This window comes from Pipra filicauda, unplaced genomic scaffold (assembly GCF_003945595.2).
Source record: "Pipra filicauda isolate LSUMZ 115617 unplaced genomic scaffold, ASM394559v2 scaffold167_size3244652_pilon, whole genome shotgun sequence".
NCBI classification, from domain to species: Eukaryota; Metazoa; Chordata; class Aves; order Passeriformes; family Pipridae; genus Pipra; species Pipra filicauda.
In genome coordinates this window covers 505,391-526,543 of record NW_024104184.1, presented here as the reverse complement: position 1 = coordinate 526,543, position 21,153 = coordinate 505,391, and the positions used below count along the sequence as shown (strand labels likewise).

The 21,153-nt window shown below is 38.9% G+C and overlaps 2 protein-coding genes and 1 long non-coding RNA gene across 8 annotated transcripts; 1 reads left to right on the top strand and 2 right to left on the bottom strand.

The window, feature by feature from the left end:
• Positions 1-1,784: 1,784 nt before the first annotated feature.
• Positions 1,785-10,226, bottom strand: LOC113993646 (putative Dol-P-Glc:Glc(2)Man(9)GlcNAc(2)-PP-Dol alpha-1,2-glucosyltransferase). 5 transcript variants are annotated; one of them, XR_005562851.1, is made up of 4 exons: positions 9,789-10,047; positions 9,245-9,442; positions 4,151-6,702; positions 1,785-2,198 (listed from the first exon to the last, which is right to left on the bottom strand). XR_005562851.1 is itself a non-coding variant. In XM_027731998.2 (3 exons), exons 1-3 carry the CDS (start codon positions 9,951-9,953, stop codon positions 5,647-5,649), a joined length of 1,419 nt encoding a protein of 472 aa, XP_027587799.1. In that variant the 5' UTR covers positions 9,954-10,047; the 3' UTR covers positions 1,785-5,646. The 5 variants fall into 5 exon arrangements, 2 of the variants coding, with proteins under 2 accessions (XP_027587799.1, XP_039235348.1); XR_005562852.1 differs by having other exon boundaries at positions 4,155-6,702; XR_005562853.1 differs by having other exon boundaries at positions 1,785-4,282; positions 5,524-6,702.
• On the top strand, positions 9,804-14,319 carry TPRKB (TP53RK binding protein). Its single transcript, XM_027732001.2, has 4 exons — positions 9,804-10,317; positions 11,050-11,172; positions 11,450-11,623; positions 12,432-14,319. Exons 1-4 carry the CDS (start codon positions 9,952-9,954, stop codon positions 12,516-12,518), a joined length of 750 nt encoding a protein of 249 aa, XP_027587802.2. The 5' UTR covers positions 9,804-9,951; the 3' UTR covers positions 12,519-14,319.
• A 1,785-nt stretch (positions 14,320-16,104) lies between these two features.
• Positions 16,105-21,139, bottom strand: LOC120322901. Of its 2 annotated transcripts, XR_005562855.1 has the most exons (3): positions 21,056-21,139; positions 18,110-18,206; positions 16,105-16,871 (listed from the first exon to the last, which is right to left on the bottom strand). It is a non-coding gene; the product is annotated as an uncharacterized LOC120322901 (long non-coding RNA). The 2 variants fall into 2 exon arrangements; XR_005562854.1 differs by lacking the exon at positions 21,056-21,139 and having other exon boundaries at positions 18,110-19,074.
• Positions 21,140-21,153: the final 14 nt, after the last annotated feature.

The following is a 21,153-nucleotide window of genomic DNA, read 5'->3' as shown; positions in this document are numbered from 1 at the left end:
GTTTCTACGACAATACTTTAGGAGGGTTGATAAAAAAATGTGGAAATGTAATCTCATTACAGAAGATGTGAAGGTAGCTAAGGACACAAACCTTTGCAATTACATCTTTGAAAAGGCATACACTGCTATTATTAATAGGAGTTCAAACCAATTTGAATTAAATGCATAGGATATTCATCTACTTAAAACCAGGATACAAAGCCTGTGGGAAACATTGCTTTAACAATGTTTATTTTTTAAGACACATCTATTGTTGCTTTATAAAACCACTGGAGTATCCGGGCAACTGACAATCTGAAAATAAGCCAGGCAATGCTTAGTTTGGGATTTGATGGGAATGCAGGAAAATGCATGATTTACATACATTAAACTTATAGATCTGAAGTGGTCTCTGAAAGTGGTCTCTCTGAAAGGTTGTAGCCAGGTCAGGGTTGGTCTCTTCTCCCAGGTAACAAGTGAAAGGACCAGAGGAAATGGCCTGAAGTCACACCAGGGGAGGTTTAGACTGGATATTAGGAAAAATTTCTTCACAGAAAGGGTGGCCAGGAATTGGAACAGGTTGCCCAGGGAAGTAGTGGAATCACCATCCCTCCAAGTGTTCAAAAAGTACACGAATGTGACAGTTGGGGATATGGTTTAGTGGTGAACAAGGTGGAACTGGGTTGACAGTTGGACTCAGTAGTCCTAGGATTTTTTTCCATCTTTAATGATTCTATGATTCCATGAAAATGAAAGCAACACCTTCCCTATTTGTGACACGCAGCTCTATTTCAAGTAAGCTCACATTTCCTGAACACAGCAAGAACAGTTGTTATTTACAGACGCACAGTAAAGTGCTAAAACATCTTTCAACAAGCCAGTTAGCTTTCAAATTTCAGCAAGGTCCATCTCCCAGTGATTGGCTCCCAGCTTGAGCAACAAAAAGCTTCTCCTTCCATATGGAGAAGACAATCCCACTCATGTATGACAAGCAACTCTATCATTGCATACTTTAGCAAGCCACAGTGCACTGCCAAATACAGTGGTTCCCTCTAACCCCCCAAAGTACCCACTCATTTCTGCTCCTGGTAGCCTTGCACACTCCTAGTTATGGCAGCACTGCAATGACAATGATCTGTACAAATCTTTTTCCTCATTTCCTGTTCCTTGTATCCAATTATCCCTGAAGCTGAAGGAACAGCCTGAGTTCCTAAGCATATTTTGAGATTAAGCACAAAAACTGGCAAATTAAGGGCATTTTAGCTACACGTGGCTATGTAGAGTAGCATTTCTGTCTCATGGAGAGATTATTTTTGTTTGCTAAATGATGTTTGTTAGCAAAACCAAATACCTGCATATCCATCTAAAGCATACTTTAAGAAGGATGTTTTTCTATAAAACATGCCTCAGCTGACATACAGATGTCACTGGATTGAAAGGAAAAAGCATGTCCTATATAAGAAGGGATTAGTAAGGAAAGCAAAGTTTTTTAGGAAAAAAAATTAGGATGGTGAATATAGACAAAGAGTTTGAGATAACTGGAAGCAGTAATTTTCACAGACTGGGCTTTACAATTTTTCATTACATAAAACTAGATGATGCATTTAAAATGCAGTATGTCGACTACTACAGGGCCAACACACACTTGAGCATTTATATTTCTTATGTGCATCATCCAACTAAGAAGAGTGAATATTTCAGAAAATCATCATATGTCAGTCTCAAAAGCATAATTACTTTGCTTTTCTCAATTTGTCCTCCATTTTTTTCTTTTTAGACAGCAATAAATAGAATGAACACGTGAAGAAAGTAAGAATGCTATGAAATTTAATAATAAAGCAGCAAAAGGAAATCTGCTAACTTTCTAAGGAACTACACTGTTTAAAACAATGACACCTTTTCAACAGTAAGCTTTCAAGTTTCATTTTGCTCTCTCACACCAGACCTGAAAGTTTAACAAGCAGAAAAAAATGTCAAAATAAGACAATTTAAAGATGAGCAAAACTTGTTCTTCTACTAAAACTTAACATACAATATATATTTAAAAAACCCAAGGATATTATAGGTAAACCAGTTACTAAAACAAGCAACCAGCCATGAGAGATCTTGAAGTTTCCTAGTTCTCCGAAAGAGTGTTGCTGGAAACCCTGAAGTTATGATTTCAAGCAGCGTTGCATTAAGCAGCTGGTCACCCCAACGAGACGGCACAGGACTGCCACCTTGTGAAAAACAAAGCTGTATTAACAGGACAAAAACCAACTCTCCTCAGAGACTATTAAATACTCTTCCCCTACTTTTTAACAGAAGTAATCCATCTATCAACGCTCTAGAAAATTAACAGATTAAAAAATCTTTCAGCATTGCTTATGGTATAAAATTCCTGCTAATTTTGAACATGAACACGTGTTGTCAAAGAACTTAAAAGGAATGAAATACAGAATGCTCACCAATAGCAGAAAATACAGTTCACAGCATAAACTATTATCAAACTTCCTATCTTCCTGAATAATAACCTATTTATAACTAAAAGAAAAAATTGTCCAGTTATTTGTCTTTTTTTCCCCCACCTTAAAACAATTCAGCTATGCTGTGACTGTTCAGCTGTTTTTATTATTCCCACAGTTATTGAAAAATAATCTTCTTTTTTTCTGAGAAAAACCGAACCTGAGCCTTTATTTTTAAACAGTCATTATGGAAATGTTTGCTATGCTATTTGTTTTTACCTTGGATATTTCAACAAATTAGTGTGATTTTATTCTAAATGAATAACTGACTAATAAAATTTACAAGAAATGATCATTTTAATGCTGTTGTAAGACATTTCATTGCCAAATGACACCTGCTGAGGAATTAACCTAAAGTAAGCAATTATGGTTCTATTGAATCTAGAAGACCTTGGCAACTTAAACCAGGATAAACAGAGTCCTTTCTGTCTGTCTTTAAGGAAAACAGCTAATAATTTACAAATAACTACAATGGAAATATTTCAGGAGTAAAATATTAAAATCCATTTTTCAGTGGATTTAAACAGTGCTACAGCTATTTGTCAAAGTCCTAGGAGATACTGATGGAATTTGGACACCTTTCTTTATGAGTAATCACGATACAACCACCTTGATTTCTGGACTGAATTGGCTAACACTGAATATTACCTGCAAACACTCTGAGGCTCATCAGCAAAAGTGAGAACGTGGTTTTATTCTATATTCTCCTTTCATACTTCAGTAATTCATGGAAATTCCTCTTTAATTAAACTTATATCAACTCAGCCTGCCTTTAAATTAGCAAAATACATTAAGAATAACTGTATTTCTAAATTAAATATAGTAATAAATCTCATGATAAAATATTATCACATCTTCTAATATTGGTTAAAAAGCCCCAACAGGTCACAGACATCTCTCTGCATGTAATTTTTCTAATGTCTTGTGATGTGGAGCTCATTAGAAAGGTATTGTGCTCTAAATTTTGGTGGACTTTTTGCATTCACTTTTCTCTACAAAAGAAATGCTTTAAAATTGCAAATATTTATACCCAGTTCTTTTCACCTGAAACATAGCTGCTATCTCTGTCAAAAGTAGGAAGTGTGAACAATCTCTTACCAGTGTTGACGAGCAAAGGCATTCAGAAAAAGTAGCAACAGACATCCTGGACAAAATACCTGTGGTCTTTATGCACCGGAATTTTTGCAAGGAAATTTTTTTTGCCAAGGGAATGAACACCTGCTCCTCTACATAAAGCCAGAAAAAGACTCTGGATCTAGAATACAATTCAGAATGCTAGCCAGACCCCCACGACTTCCCACGTTGCCATTCCAACTCAGTAGTAGCATTTCAGGGCACAAATGAAGACGTACTTATGAGGCAAATGGTCTTAACGTTGCTTAGGATTTTTTTTTCTATGGCATCCAAAACTAAAATTGGAAGTAGAAGGCACACAAGACTTCCCCTCCCAATCCATCATACTAAAATCACAAGAAAATATCCTGGACACTGCAAGAACCACACTGGATTCTTGAAAAGCAACCCATTTCAGGTTGTCCCCTCAGCTTCATGAAGCAAATAGGGAGTGAGTGAAAATGGCTTTCCCTATGGTACACACATTGGCAACAAATTACCAGGCTGGCAAGAAGCAAACAGTAAGCTGGCAAACAAATTCAATACAAACACACCTACTCATTGAAGAGTGGCTTTAGGGTTTCCTTAGGAGAAACAAGGTTGCAAAGACATTGGACAGGATAATCTGAGTTCACCACATTCATCATAGTGTTAGTACAGGGAAGGAATTGAGCCAGGACATTGATCTGCATATTGTAAAAGAAAAGAATAACAGTAGTGATCCAAGTCTGTAACTCCCCAGTACTGACCTTCTGAGAAACAATCCCATTTCAGAGTGACTTGAGTGGCAATAATCTGGTATGCTTGCACAGATTTGGCTGCAGTATTTTCATTACAGGAAAATAATGAATTTATAGAGGCTACACAGTACCTGAAATTTTGGACACCACCCTCCCCTGCCACATATTTTAGTAATCAAATATTTTTGAGTCTTAATAAAGTTATTTACTGACAGGAACCATTACAGCCTTCATTTATTCTGATGATAATGCACACTAGATGCTTTTAAATATATAGAGAGAGATATATAGAGAGATACACACATTGTATTTTACCCTTGTAAAACAAAATATATACACCCAAGTCCCATTAGATATATATAAATATGGAAAACATTTCAAAGAATAATTCAGTAATGCCATTAGTATTTCTTGAAGATTACACATCAAAGATCTTTGAAACACTCAGCTCAACCTGGGAGTTCACTCAGAGCCAATTTCAGTACAAACTTCTGAGTACACAACCACAGGACATAGGAGCCTGATTATTTAAGAGAGTATTCACTGGGCTGTAATCCACTGTGGAACCACTCGTCTGACATATGTAAATGACTCTGCTTCTAATAGGTCACATTACCAACTGCAATTTACCTTTTGTTGTACAGTAACATTTATTCCCCAAAGAAAGTACATGCACACAGCCTCCACTGTGTTTTATAAATATCAGTTTGAAATAAAATGTTCAAAAGCTCCAGTGATTTAAGAGCCTACATTGTTTGCAAAACTAAAGTAAGCATTTACCGACAAAAAAGTAATGAAAATTCACTGGGATGTAGGAGGTTTTGAAAACATTGTATTTTAGTAGTGGTTCATACCGTGACCATTAGGAAGCCTAGAAGGAAGTGGCCTGATTGAAAGAATAAATATGCACACGGATAAATAAACATAATGTTTGAAATCCTTTTTTCAAAGGGAAACCTCTGAAACATAAACTGTCATACCTTCAAAGGCATGTTATATAATATTTTATTATAATGAAAAATGATTGTAAACATCTCCCTCATTTTACATCTATTACAGAAAGGTGTTCTCACAGTTCTCCTCATATTCAATTTGTTAATTCTCATAAATTCAATGTATGGAGTATCTTCATATTATAACATATCAGATCTCGCATTCAGCTGCAAGAATATAAGCAAAGAGCTTACTTCCCCAATTCCAACCGGGAAAACTAGCCCTCGCATGATGCAAAACATACTGTTTCACTTCAGAGTCCAGTCCTGAAATAGAACTGGGTTTTCCTACCTGTAAAAGTATTAAAAAAAAAAAAGTTACCACATAAACCTCTGTATTTCATCACTGTTTTCCCACCGGAATGTTCTGTTTAGAAAAAGATAAAAAGTTACAGCATTTACTACAATATAAAAAGCCAGCTCCAGAAGTTGTCTATACATAGATGGAAATGGAATATTGAGCCTATATATTAAGAATGGCAAAATAAAGTAACGAAATTCTAGCAATTTTTGAGGAACTGTGACTGCTAATAAACACACAAAATACATCAAGATCCAGAATACTGATTTTGATTTTAGTGTATCAGTAAAAGTCCAGCCAGCAAATATATAGAATGGAACCAATACATATTTTACAAGCTCGTGTCTTTGGAACACTTTTCTCCAGACATAAAATGTGTAATGTCTGTTATCTGCTAGTAAATACTTATGAACATAGGTAAATTTCCAGATCAGGAAAAAAGAGATGATGGTGATTAAGCTGTACTGCACAGGGTGCTTTCGCAATGACAGAAGGAATTTCCTGATTTTAGTAGGGGTCAATAAATGAGGGAATGAAAAAAAAACAGTAAAGGACAGAAAATAAAACAGCTGAGGAAAGTGCAAACAGGCTTCATGACTACTTCTGTCACCAACAACTATTCCACCATTGATGATAACAAAACCAAAGAAGACAGTTACTAATATGATGTACGGCCAAGTTAAAGCAGTAAGTGTAACTAAGTTTTTAGGTGATATGAGATATTTAATAAGAAACTGCAATATTCTGGTCAAATCTGAAAATGATCCTTTCTTGGAAGAAATCTTTTCATCTTTCTTCTTCTGTAATTCAGTCTTCCAGGCTTCATTTAGCTTTTCTGCCACAACATTTCCAGCACAAAAAACTGTCCACACAATATTTGTCTGACGAAACATGAAGCCACAAAATCCCAGGAGAGCTGATGTTTTATGGTTACCATAAAGGCACATTAAATAGGCAAAGAGAGTAAAAAATACTGAACCTGGATCCGTATAATAAAGGAATGTAAAAAAGTAAAGGGTGGGAAACATTGCAAGAATTAATGTAGACAAGATTCTCTGGAAGCCAGACACAGCCTAGAGAAGAAGCAGAAAAATACGGTTAGCCAATGTCAGACAAAACAAAATAACAAATTAGAAGAAAATTTGTATCATGCTTGAGAATTCTGTTAACACAATATAATATCTCCTATGCTCTTTGGTTCCATTACTGCACAAATACTGTTTAGTTAACCTCCTGCTACGTTAACATAGTATTGGACTACACAATGTTAAAATCCAAGTGAAAGTACAGAACATTACTGCAGGTGAGTTAAAAACATGGCAACAAAAATACACCAACTTCTTTCGTATGTCAGGCGTGCACATATTTGTGGCATTAAAATCGCGGTGGGAGCATAACTGGTCCCATACCTAGGATGAAAGAGCTACACTAATGGGCAAAAGGAAATAAAATCAATGTTTTATGCCCCTGCAATCTCATCATCGGATTCTGCTTATCTGTGAGACAACACCATTCTATGCCTCTACTATCACCTCTTTTGAACCCAGTACATGAGTGGCCAGCTCCAAGTTTCTAATCTACAGTGCAGCTTTTATTGTTTATCTTCATTATAATTCATGAGTTAGAAAAGAAACTTTAAAAAAGATAGGAGACCATGCAGTTAAAAACTCCTCCTAATTATCCCACTCACAACATGATGCAACATAAATCACAACATTAAAAAATTTTGCATGATGTCTCTGAATGATGTAGCGTGGGGTGAAACAGCCACTTACCATCTTACAGAAAAGAGGAACAGATAAAATGTTGAGCTCAAAGAAGTGTCAAAAATACCACTACATTTCCCGATGCTTAGCCTACTGTCATAAACCCTTTTTCTACATTTATATTTCCACTTCCAAGTATAAAATTAAGTGTTCTGAAAATGGAAACAATTTATTGGATCTGATCCAATTCTGTAGAGTGGATGTGCTTAAACATGAAGAGGCTCCTGTAAGAAAATACATCAAAAGAAATTTTCTTTATAGAAAAAAGTGGTTTTAAGGTTAAAAGTCAAACACTAAATAACTTTACTAAAGTTAAAGATTTTTGAATAGACCGTTAACCACTGAAACAATTTACCTACTGCAGTGGTGTATCCTCCAGAACCTTAAATATACAGCATTTTTGTATCCAAGTTGAACTGTTATGGTCTGGATGTGTGGACAGCTAGACAGGTAATAACTATCCCACTGTACCCAAAGGACAGTAACAATCAGAGTACCACAGAATCTATACTGGGACCTGTCCTGTTTAATGTCTATGACTAGAAGGCAGCAAATGTACACTGTCATCAAGTCCGTAGTTGACACTGTTGGGTCCCACTTGGGTGGGACCAAGCAATTTGCTAGAGAGCAGAGGTGCCACGCAGATTGACCTAGACAGGCTGGAGGAATGGGGCAACAAAAATATTACAAACTTCAACAAGGACAAATCCAAATGCCTGCAGCTGAAAAGGAAGAAATCCCCACAATGAGGGGCTGCTGCTCTGTGGAAAGGGACCTGAGGGTCTTCAGAGATAGCAAGGTGAACATGAGGTGGCAGCACGCCCTGGCACTAAGGAAGAGCAACAGTCTCCTGGACTTCATTAACAAGAGTAGATCAAGAGAAGTTATTATCCCTCTTTACTCTACTTGTTAGGCTGCACCTAGAATACCACGTCCAATTTTGTGCCCTGATAAAAAAAGCCCTAGTAAACTGTAATGGCAGAGAGCCACCAAGACAGCTTGGGGCTGAAGAACCTGCCCTGAGGGGAGAGGCTGAGGGAGTTGGCCTTGTTCAGCCTGGGAAACACATGGCCTGGGGGGACCAAACAGCAGCCTACCAATACACCTAGGATGTCATCAAGTAAAGAGAGCCAGGCTCTCAAAGTGGTACACAGTGAGAGGACAAGAGGCAACAGGAATAAACTGAAATGAGAAGTTCAGACTGGAATTACGGACAATCTTTTTTGCCGTGAGGCCAGTCAGTCATGAAGCAGATTGCCCAGAGAGGTTGTGCACTAATCCATGGAGAGTTTTCCAGGCTGCAGTCCTGAGCAACCTATCTGATCTCAAGACTGGCCTGAGCTGGGATAGACGGTGGCCTTCATAAGGTCCATTCCATCCTCAATCATTCTCCAGTTTTTTGCAACTTGAATTATTCTCCATTTCTAAATACTGACATCAAGCCTGGTATCATTCTAAAGAACTGATCTTAGTTTAAACACAGCCCACAGGGCTGCAGGATTCTGCAGTTGAAGGTTTATGAAGAGTCTTAAGCAATTCCAACTAGATGAGCATTCAGACATTTGGATATTAAGTCTGTACCCATGCTAACTAACTTTTCTCTCAACGGGACTCCTTATAGTTATGTGCAAGAGTAAATTTTTAGAGGATTGCACCTTGAGTGAGAAAAATAGAAATTAAAAAAAAATTTAGAGAAAAGGAATGGGCTTCCTTGGCCAAACTGGTGGCAGCACTTACAGTCATATAAAACTGAGGACAGCTCACGTATATAGTATGTAGTAAGGGGACATATACTAAGCCATCAAAGTTGCTTGTACAACTGCATAAAACTATTTTACTTTGACCATACCTTATTCTTCTGATGGATCTTGAACAGAAGCAAATACAGTAAATAGAAGTTCCCAGCGCTGAAGAGGAGGTTGATAAACCTGAGCATTCCCACAGAGCACACCACGCTCCCGGTCCATCCGAGGAGCCACGCCGCGGGCTTCACTACTCCCACCGAGACCAGGTACAGGCCGGGCAAAGTGGTGATCATGGGGTCCCACTGCACGGCCGAGAGAGGGTGAGACAGACAGACACAGAGACAGAGAGACAGAGAGGGTTACGGAGCAGCTCCCACAAAAGGGGCCAGAGACGCGGGATGGTTCGGGCACACCACCCGCGCCACGGCCCGCTCTGCCAGCCCGGCTGTTCAGCGGACTTCTGGCATTATTACACCGAAGGTTTTGAACGCTGTGTGCCCTGGCGCTGCTGCCCTGTACCTGTTTTGTACCAAGGCACAAAACGAGCGTTCGGGCAACAAGGACGGCAGGCGAGTTCCTGCGTTCAGACATCCCCGACCCCGAGCGAGAGCTACGCTGCTGCGGCAGGGATGCTGTGAGGATCCTGACCTGCAGGAAGCGGCCGTGGCAATAGGCCTGCGCCTGCGGGACGTGGAACACCTCGTCCATGTAGGGCCCGCGCTGGCGGCGGCTGATGGCCGCGAAGAGCAGGCAGGACAGCAGGAAGGCGCCGCTCATGGCCCCGGAGAAGCCGTAGGCCTCGGAGCGCTCCATGCCGCCGCCGCGCCGGCCGGGAAAGGCCGCCCTTCCGGGGAGGGACGGCGGGAGGAGCCGGCGCGTCCCGTCCGCGGCAGCTGCCGGGCGGGAAGGGGCGCGGGGGGTGCGGCAGCCTCTGGGTTCTCTGTGGGAAGAGCTGAAACCCCCCGGTCGGAATGCCTGGGTGTTGGTAGAGCCGTGTTTTCGGCGGGACAAGCGGGCGCCTCTCCGTGTCCCCAGGATGGAGCGGACGCACCGGCTGGAGCTGTTCCCTAACTACAACGTCACGCTGCTTCTCTTCCGACACGTGAAAAATGCCGCTGCTCTACGGAAAAAAGCCATGGAAGGATCCCTCGAAGGAGCACTGATAAACCCTGCGATGGTGAGTGAGCCTTTGTGCCGTCCTGTTTGCGTGGAAATCCTCGTGGGAGCTCAGGGAAAAATGACCTGTGCTTGTAGTCGCTGTCACACGACTTTATTTGCGTTACATTTCCTCCACGCTCTGCTCAAACACCCTTCTTTGATTTCATTATTGTGTCCTACAGCGTAAGGGTTCGTCTGTGTAAAACAAAGAGCCATGGCAGGATTGGCCAAAACAATTAATTTCACATCCTACTAAATCAATGGCCTTGATTAATTTCACATCCTATTTGGTGGAGCTATTTAAATCTACTTCATGTGTAAAATGTAATGCTACTTGCTTCATGCTGTCAAATATGTACTATTTGGACTCTTTTTTCCTCATTTAAATCCATAACTAGTTTCAGAATCTAGTCTTTTTTTTGTTAGAATTAGTAAAGCAGTAGTTCGGGAAGGGGGGAAAAGTAATTGGCAATTTATTGACAGAAGATTCATTAACATGGTTCTTTTTTCAGAAGATTTCTGTAACCTGATTGAGAGAGGGTAATCTTTATGACAAGTATTACCTCATGCAGGAAATAAACACATTGACTTCAGAAGAGCAAGAATTACTAAAATAACGAGGAGGATACTGTTTTGTTCACTTCTGTGACTGCAGACTTAGGCAATCAAAATTAAGTGGTCAGGAGTTTTTTCAGATTTTCATAAACAGTATGTTAAATTTATATGTAATGGTTTCTGTCGTATTTTACAGATTGTAGATCCTTTTCAAATTCTCGTGGCAGCCAACAAAGCAGTACATCTACAAAAGATAGATAAAATGAAGACCAGAACTCTCTATGCAGAAATTATTTTCAACCTTTCACCAAACAACAATGTAAGATTTACTGAATACATTTCTTTTTTTTGCGAGAACTTACTAAGATCCACACAGCCAAACTAAAATTCAGAGTTTACCTGCCTAGTAATAGAAGTTACTGTTATTTTTAATAACACTAATACGCTGTTATTGTTTGTAGCTTGTCAGAATTGCATTAATGTAAAACATTTGTCAAGTTATACTCTTGGTGTGTTTGACCCAGTAACTAAAAAGATTGCTTATATGTAGCAAGAAAATGACTCATAATATTTTTATGTTTTTTATCTTTTCTCAGATTTCAGATGCATTTAAAAAGTTTGGCATTTCAGACAGTGACACAGCCGTACTCATTGTTCTGCTGGATAGCTACAAAACTGTAAATCTGGAAGATATAGCATCACAAGTGGAAGGCCAACAGGTTTCTCTAGATGAACTCCCCCAGCTAACAGACACTGCCAGAGTTAAAAAGGTATGTAGCCAAAAGAGAAGAGAAAAGGGATAGTTTATTTAATTGTCTGATTAAATATCAATGGACATAATTAACTTAGGATCTGTATTTCTTTAACTTAGGATCTGTATTTCTTTAGTTTCCAGTGAACCTTGATTAGTTATTTCTTAAATTTTTTTAGTTGAAACAAGTTCTAGTTGTCACACTTCAACGTCACAAAGTTTAAGTCTTCAAATTATTATCATTGTCATAAAAATCAATTCCAGATTGCTGCCTACCATTCAGGCACTTTTGCTTCCTGTTTTCTCAGTCAAATATCTGTTTAATTAGAAATTTCAGTCCTGAACAGTTTCATAATCTTAGGCACATAAATAGCCCCAGTATGGGTGGCTAAAATAAAAACGTGCCGATTAGCCGTTAGGAGCTGTCTTAGGGCATATGTGCTCTTAACAGATTAGATAGGTATCTTGGAGCATGTGTGTTCTACATGATAAAATTCAAGTAACTTAAATCATCTTGATCGTGTCCATCAAAGTAATAATAGGAGACACATGAATAAAATTGGACAAATCATAGCATTTAACATGTGGAACCACAGGTGCTGCTCTCATTCAGTTTCTTGATTTCCTTAATCTTGCAGTTTCAGAATTTGCTTGGTTCCTCAGTCCCGATTTTGTCTTGCAGTCTCAAGAAGATAGGAATTTCCAATGTTAGAATGGCGGAGAGGGGAAAATTTTTTTCATGTATGTATATATTTTAGAAGCTATGTGATAATTTTTTCCTTCCTTATACAGCTTTTCTGTTTTTCTTGTTCTTTTTTTTTCTGCAGATATACAAAGTTACTCCGCAAGAAGAAAAAATCAGCACCTTATTGGATAGTGTTGTTTGCAGAATGTCAACGAAAGATGTCTTATGAAAATGTGGAAATACATTTTTTTAAAAGGAAAAAGGACTTTTTAAGGTGTAAAAACACTCCATTGCAGTTCATCTTGCATTTCAGAGAAAGTGGAATAGTACTGAATAGTTTGATGACATCTGATCTTTAACCAAGCTTGGATACCAAGCTTAGTAATCTTATCTGTGTTCTAAGCACAGAGAGCAATTCTGCCATGCAAAGCAGAATTTGCCGTTGGTATTTCTGTCCTTTTTCTTGACAAGGGAAAATTGCCAGTGCTCTAAGCTGAACATAAACAGAAGGATTGGAAATCTCTACTTACTTTTCTCTTTTATCAACAATGTTTTGTCAGTCCCAGACAGGATTCAAACATTCTAAATAATTTTTATTAACCCTCCCAGATTTGTTTTTTTGGTACACCTGATGGATGATACTCTTTTAAGGATACTACTGCCAGAAAAGGTGTCTTTATGGCCCAAGTGTTGCTGATGGACTAGAAAAAGGAAAGTTTCCATAAACTATCAGCAGCATCTCCCTCCTTGTGCTAATGGTATAGAGCACTTCAGTGTTGGTGTTAAAGGATAATGAGTGGTGCTTTTACATTATAGCACTGGATTATGCACGGTGATGCTGACTTCCTAGGGCCTAGTTCCAGGTGCAGAATTCACAGACAAATTTGCACCATACATTTATTCACTTAAAATTGTCAATACAACTTACACGGCATTTTGAAAAGATCATAGAACTTGTTTTGGTTTTTTTTGAACTGGTGTTAGGAAAGGCTATCAAAGGGAAGTAGGAAGACATTGATTTTCCAGTAGTCACTAGGTGCAAGAGCCCTGCATGAGTATCATTTAATCACACACAGGCATCCTGTTTAAGTAAAACTACTGTCCTAGTTAGGTAGAAATGCATAGTTTGTTATTGTTATACTGTATTGTTTTTCTGGGATGTGCTAAAACTGTGTAGTTGTCTGCATTTTTTTTTCCTAACGTTCTCTGAGTTATTATGATTTGTGTACTTACAAGATACTTGGAAGACTATGCCCCACATTCTTACACGTAGTGTTTGGAAAAACAATATATTTTGTCAGATAAGTCTGAGTTAGAGTTGAAATGTTGTCCAATACAGTAAACAGACCAGTGAACTGACATATAGACCTACTTTTGTCTGTGTTTCTGTATTAATTATGGAAATCCCTAGCTTGTGTTTTGCATTTTGATTTTGGTTAAGTCTTCCCTCAGTTTAAACCCAAGAGTACAAATACCATCTTTTTCTTACCAACCAGACCAATGGCAAATTTAGCTCCCAAGTACCAAAGGAATTCCAAGATTTATCAAAAGAAAGGATTTGGGAGAAATCGCTGTGCTGACTTCTTGCTTTAAAGATGGTTTTACAGAATGCATCATCCTCTCTAAAGGGAAATGTGAGGCAGTAGTAAAAAATGGAGCTTGGAAGGGCTTGCGTCTTTTAAAAAAAGATGTGTGTAACATCAGGATGTGAGAATGACCATGGAAAATAAAAGACTTGTTTTCCTTTTCTGACAGTCCAGTTGGTACATGGAACATATCATAAGATTTACTGGCTGAACTACAATGTTTTTGGTAGCTTAAAATAACAGCAGACAGCTTTGCTTAAACCACAGCCTTTTTTGAACATGTGTAAAACATCTGTCCAGTGTCTTTAATATAGGAGAAATAGTAATAAAATGATGACTGCATAAAAGTTTTGACACACAAGTTGTGAAGTTGGGGTTACAGTTTCTACTTCTCATTAGTCTGTTTCACTGGTGCAGAAACATTAAATAGTTTGTTACTATTGACATAAGGTAATTTGGAAAATTTTGATTTACTGTGAGACCCAAATGAGGTATTTTCATGAGTGGATTTACAGGAAATTATTTTGGGAATTGAAGTCTCCAAAGTAGAACTCAGGCAGATGATTTGGGTCTGTTAGCAATGAAGACTATGCCCTGCAAGACCACAGGTTACCCCTAGTCCTAGTTGCATTATTCAGGTTAACCAGTTATTTACAAAAACTGGTAATAAACATAGATTTTGTTGACCCTGCAAACTTACTTTTGTATTTCTGAACACACTAGAAATTAGTAAATTTGAATCTCTAATGTTACTGTTAAATCAGCCAAGGCAGTTTTCCAGCAAAGCAAAAGTTTAAGAAAAAAAGATAGGTTTTTCAAAACATTTAATGTTCTGCTGCTGCCTCCTCTGAACTTTCATACCTGATCTCCACTATCACAAGGTGAAAGAGGAAGCTGAAGTATTTTCAATACTTTACCTAGATCTCCAGGGCTTCAAAGGTAGAATTATACCTGCAGGATTTATAAATACAACAAATCCAAAATTATGATGTGTGGTCAGTTGTTCTAGCTTTTTTTTTTTCCTAGGTGGGATGATTTTTGGAATTTGGGGGTTTTTTTGCCTGTGCTGCCTTTTCAGTATTGCATATATGACAAAAGCTGAGGAAAACCAGCAGTCTATACTTCTAAATTCAATACCTAAAACCTTGTCCACCACAAAATTCATTTTCCTGCTTGAAGGCTTTGCAATACATGAGTTTCTTGTAGGAGAGAGGATGAAGGGGAAGAGGAGACAAGGCAAACAAGAAACAGATGTTACAACACCATCCTTTACAATGACTTTGGAACAATGACTTTTGTGGTAAAGCCAGCAGACTGTTGCTGTTTGAGTTAAAAGCTTTCAGCCCAAGTATATGTGACAGATGTCCAACTGCTGGCCTGTCCATCACAGAGCAGGTATACCCCTGGGCATAAGGCAGGAATGTGGTTCTATACTCAAGGAAGACCTGTCATGATGGAGATGGTTATCCTCCCTTCGAGGATGGTATCCAGTAGCACACCCAAGTAGAGCAACATTGGTAGCATTGGCAGAGTGCAGCATCAATGGAGGATCACCAATTTCAGCGCCTACACCCACCTGCTGAGAGCTGGCATGGCTGTCTCTGGTGCTACACTGTGCTTTGTACACACTCCTGGAGCTATGCCGTGGAGCTCTTCTCAGAGGCATTTCAGTTTATGTACCCCTCCTGACTATGGGTGGATATCAAAATGGGGTACATGGTACTTGTGTTCTCTACAGGTACTACATAATTACAGATGTGTATCTATGTGAGTATTCAAAATGTCTCACAGGATTTTTTTGGGGAGGCATACTGTTTATTTATTAGTTTAGGTAGTGCTAAAATTTGGGGTTTAAGCTGAGTTTAACTCCCAAGGCTTGAACTATTGTCCCCAGCACTCACTGCCCCTCAGAACTGCATGTCCATTAACTTGTGCTCATCTGGTGTAGACAACCTTACACCTAACAAAGAGTTTAACAGAGGCTGCTAACTGGCTGTACTTCCAGAAAGCTTGCAGGTTGTCTGAGTGGGGTTACTTCCTTTTCCCTGAAAAAGTGGGAATATGGAATACCTCCCATCAAGAATAGGCTGGTGTATGTAGAGGCTGGTGCTGCCATGAGACATTAATGAATTATGGAAAAGGAAGCAATGGTTGAAGATAAATTAAATATATACAAGAGTGAAGACTGAGCCAGCTGGTTCTGTGACAAAGGATGCTTACAAATACAGCTTATTTCATGGTTTTATTCCTGAGTTTACAAAATCATTACCATAAATTAAAAATATGTGGATGCAAGTCCTGTATAAAGTCTCTTCAGCGACGTAGATGAATTTCACATGTTCAGAGACCCTTCTTTGCCTGCAGGATAGCCGGTTTTATTGATTTTTTTTCTTATGTTGTCATGACATGGCAGATTATTTTCCTGCTTTTGGTGTATATTTTACCATGGATTGGGACAGGCAATCTTAGCAGAGGTAGAGACTCCACAGTTTAAGCTCAAAAATGGAAAGCTGGGGTGGACATACAAAATGTTGACCAATAAAACAGAAGTTGAACTCTTCTTTCTAGAATATTGTGCTTCAAAGTTTCATATACGTGCTGAGGGTAATATACACATGTAGAGGCCAAACAGGTATCTGTCATTCACAAATCATGGTCTGTTAAATTCACTTCCACAAGTAGCAACCATTTAAGCAGTTTCAAGTAAATTGAAATAGGCAGAGACCATTATTTGTACTTCTTGGGTATGGGTAATCAACACAATTACTTATTTAAATACTTGACAAAGAAAGCTGCTAAATTGCTTCTATAAGGATGAATTCTTTCTTGACCAGGCTCCCCAAAGTGCCATTAGAAGGATCACGATGATCACTGTGTAAAGGGTATGGACTGTAACAAGATCATCTCCTTGCTGGTGCTTGAACCCAGAGGTGCTGTGCCAGTTCTCACTTCTGTTCCCGTTGGTTTTCTGCCTGTGAGCACGAAGAGAATGTATCCTGATATAAAAGAAAGCAAGATTGAGATTAAAAATTATTCTTTTTTATTAACAGTTCAACAGTGTTTGTAATGAAATCCAGAGTGTGCATTGTATTGTTGACTAGATTTGGGAAAGAGCTCTTCAAATTGTATGAGGCTAATAAAATAATTTCCATAATTGGAAATGCAAAACATTTACCAGCCATTTGGTATTTCTCTCCCACTGACAGGCTGAGACTGGGTAGGGGCTTGTTAGAGGACACAGTGCTCTTACTCTTCACTGTTGATGCAGATCATTGTATGAGAAAAAACATACCCTTTCATTTTGCAATATTATGAAAGCGGCAGGATTCAAATAAAAAATTACCAGTTTCCAAAGCTTTCATCCATGGCAATAAGCACAGCATGTGCTATGTGAGCTTCCCATCCTGCTCTGATGTGTTTTTCTATCTCTGCTTTTCAGAGGGGACTTCTCTCTGCAGTCTGTGTCAAGGTATTCATTAGCCAAAGATACCAATCAGGAGTAACTACACAAAGCATATCCGCAGGATTCTCTGGAGTAACATTTGACATTGCTTTGCCACCTTTCCCAAATGGTTTGAAGCTAGAAGTGTTAGCCTGTGGCAACAGACCTCCAGTTATTGTTATCTCCACTGAAAATTGCCTGTTAAGCCCCAGTGCTAAGTCCTTGTTCCTGCTGCCTTTCTTTCTTTTTTTTTTTTTAAGAGAAAAAAAGGCTTAATATTCACAATTCCATCTGAACTGGAATGCTAAAAGGAGATGAATTAGTTTGTGATCCTATAGCTTAGGGACGGGTCTGAGAAGTATTATATGTATTACAGCTCTGGTTCATACATGTTCCTGCTGTTATTACTGCAGAAGAGTAGGGGTTACCACAAATGTTAGTGCAGATACGTTCTATGAATAAAAAAGAACTTTAAACCAGAAATTACATACTTATGCATGCTTGGAAGAGAGCTGTCAAAGCTGATTTGTTAAAAATAAAAGACTAGGAAATGCAAAAGGGAATTCATCAATAAAACAGAAGTTCTGCAGTTGAGATTTTACATAAAGTAATTGCAGAATTAGAAACAGACATTTAACACTTGTATGAGAACAATTTGGCTTGTATAGCTGCAAATCAAATAACACAGCTCACGATCATCTGGAGCATCATGTGAAGACCATGAGAGGAATAATTTGCCAGTCGTTTGCTTTTCTGTTCCTACCTGAGGGGAATGCAGTATGTGCAGCTTACCTCCTGCAGGCGTTCATGGTGCCTTGATGATTGGGTTCACACTGCGTCAGATTTCTTCTTGCAGAGAGGAAAAAAGCCTTTTTTATCCTCTTGTTGCCTTGCACAAAAGGGGAAAATTTTCACTCAGTACAGACAAAAAGAATCTTCCTTCCAAGCCCACGAACTTAACCAACAATAATCTGGGAATACTTGTTATGTGTCAATGAAAGATCTCAAATTAATGGTTTCTAGAGCTGATTTTGACATAGTTCTTCAAGAAATTCCCTTGAGCAGTTCACAAGGCAAGTAGTGAGTCATCCCAATGACTGGCTTCTTTTAGCTGCTGGGATCTCTTCTTATAAACAGTAGCTCACTGCTGAGGTGTTGCCAAATTCATAACACCACAAGTAAGGCACAGATGGAGGGTGCTGCTGCTGGAAATTATTTTCTATTAGATCACAGGCTGTTTTGGGGTAAAACTTAGTTCCTTTCTACAACTGCAATTTGGTTTAATTTGGCTGGAGTGAAATTTCAAGCCACTCTCACTTACATATGCTCTAATATTCAAACACTTTTATGAAAAAGCAGGTGCCTTCTTTATAAACTGTTGACTTATAACACGATCACATTCAATAAGCAGTCAATAAGCAATATATTAGCACAAAAAAACCATTTTGAGATTTAGGGTTATTAACAGTCATATACATCCTATTATTCCCTGACCACCTAAAGCCATTAATTAACGAGAGGCTGTGCCCAATAGCTGGGTGTGGCATGATCAGATGGGTTAATGGTGGTCTTAAATCCAGTGGTCCCGTAATTATTTGTAGGGCTTGTGAACAAACACACTTCAATTTGTACTTTGGGAAGACAGGCCAAAGCCCTTCTTTCCCAAAACACTTTTTTACATCATCTTTAAACTATAAAAAAAATTAAAATAACCACATTTCTCATTTAAATGTTACTTTCAGCTTATTGTCACATAGAATTGCTATTAAGACAAACCTGAAAATGTAGTTCTGGTGCATTTCTAAAGGCTTTTGCCTTTCCTTCACATAGCATTTATGTTTCTATATGAATAAAACTGGTTCCTTTAGTTTTATTAAAACAATTAGCAATTTCCAAACATGTCTTGGGAAATCACTTTACACTCCAGAAAATTAAGACTGAGCTTGTTCACCCATGTGAGCAAAACTGTGTCACTTGAACCAGTGGAGCTACTGAGGACATAGAATCGTTCTAAATTATTAGTTATATAATAAATATAGAAAAATATAAATATTACAATGACTTGGAGGAAGAAGTTTGGACATCAGTAAAGAATTACTGACTTGAATCAGTTCTAGCTTTTTCAGACCTGATCCTGAGAATATAGGCAGTTACAACTTTTGGATTCTGTTTTCTTAAGTAACATATACAGGGTGGTAGATGCACTGAGTTTTCCCTGTATGTATTTAGTTTTCTTGATACATTTCTTTTACTCTGTCTTAAGATAAGTAGCACTTACAACATATTTGCCCTTTTCCCCATCAGTTTCATCTTGGTTTTCTAGATCTTACTGATGGCTTTCATTTTTCGACTGAAGCAAGCAAAGGGAGGTACGGACAAGCCTCATTTCAGAAGTGTGAGTGTTGATTTTTGATCACATAATGCACTCTTGAAATCTCCCAACTTTTATTCTTCTATCATAATTTTCTTTGTGGAAAATTTTCCTTTATAATGTGCACAGGTCAGTGTTATTAACACAGCCACAGACCCTTGCTCAACTTACTGAAAAAAACTTGCTGTTGAGCTATTACTGAGACATTATATAGGCTAAAGCAATGCAAGAGAAGAACAGTAAAAAAGTGGGATTGAAATTGTTACATCAATAATAGCAATTCAAGGACTAATGAGGAAAACACCAAAGAGAACAGGTAGAAAATCCTGAAATAAAAAGCTGGAAGACAGAAATTCTGTAATCATGAGGTTTGGCCTTTCTTTACAAGCAGCTAAGCCTGACAGTTCCCTGTGCAACTGACCACTGCCAGCCAGGAGGATCCCCTGGGGTGATGTGGAGGGAGAAGAGGTGGGAGGTGAGCATGTTAATATTCAGCCCAACAGCCTATCTATCCATGCCATTTACTATGCATATTAGCTAATACATAAGATACTCGCTTTATACTCAGGTTACAAATGGATCCTGCAGGGCTCCATGAAAGATAAAAAAAATACAAGTGACCAAGGGGAGAAAGGGTTATGGAATATTTTATGCATATGAAAATCTGCAGGTTATTATAAACTATTCTTATTCAGCTGATAAATTCCAGCCCAGTGATTTAGTCATCCCAAAATACTTAGAACAGAATACATCACTGGAACACAATTTCTGAGGCCATGCGTTATTAGGAGAAAACCATAAGCACTGTGCAGCACTAAATGTGAGAAGAACTGTGAACGGTGCTGTTTTCTACTAACACAGGTCTACTTTTAAAACTATTCTATCAGTCAGCCCATATTAACTGGCAGTAGCCAGGACCAACATCCAGGGATCTTGCTGTTCCTTATGCCACTTTAGGATTAGGTATATATCCCCTTTACAGAATCACAAGATCCATTGGTTTGGAAAAGACCTCTGAAACGATAGGGTTCAAGCTTTGACTGATCACCATCTTGTCAACTAGACTATGGCAATAAGTGCTGTGTCCAGCCTTCCCTTGAACACCTCCTGGGATGGTGACTCCACCACCCCACCAGCCAGACCATTCCAATGTTTGACTACCCTTTCTGTGAAGAAATTCCTCCTGATGTCCAACTTGAACCTCCTCTTAACTTCATTTTTGGCGACGTTAAGTTACTAGGACAATCACAAAGGCGTGGAGGAAACCAAAGGAATTGGCTCCCCCGCAGCCAGCACGGCGGCTGCGCCTGGAGTCACCCCGCTCCCTGGTATGGCACTGAAGCCGAGACTCTCAGCAACACCCACACCTCTCCTAAGGCTGCTGCCACCCCCATGGCTGACGAGGCCGGCCAGGCAGGGGGTGACACGGCGCGGCCGGAGCACCGGAGAGGGCGCGGGCCGGGCG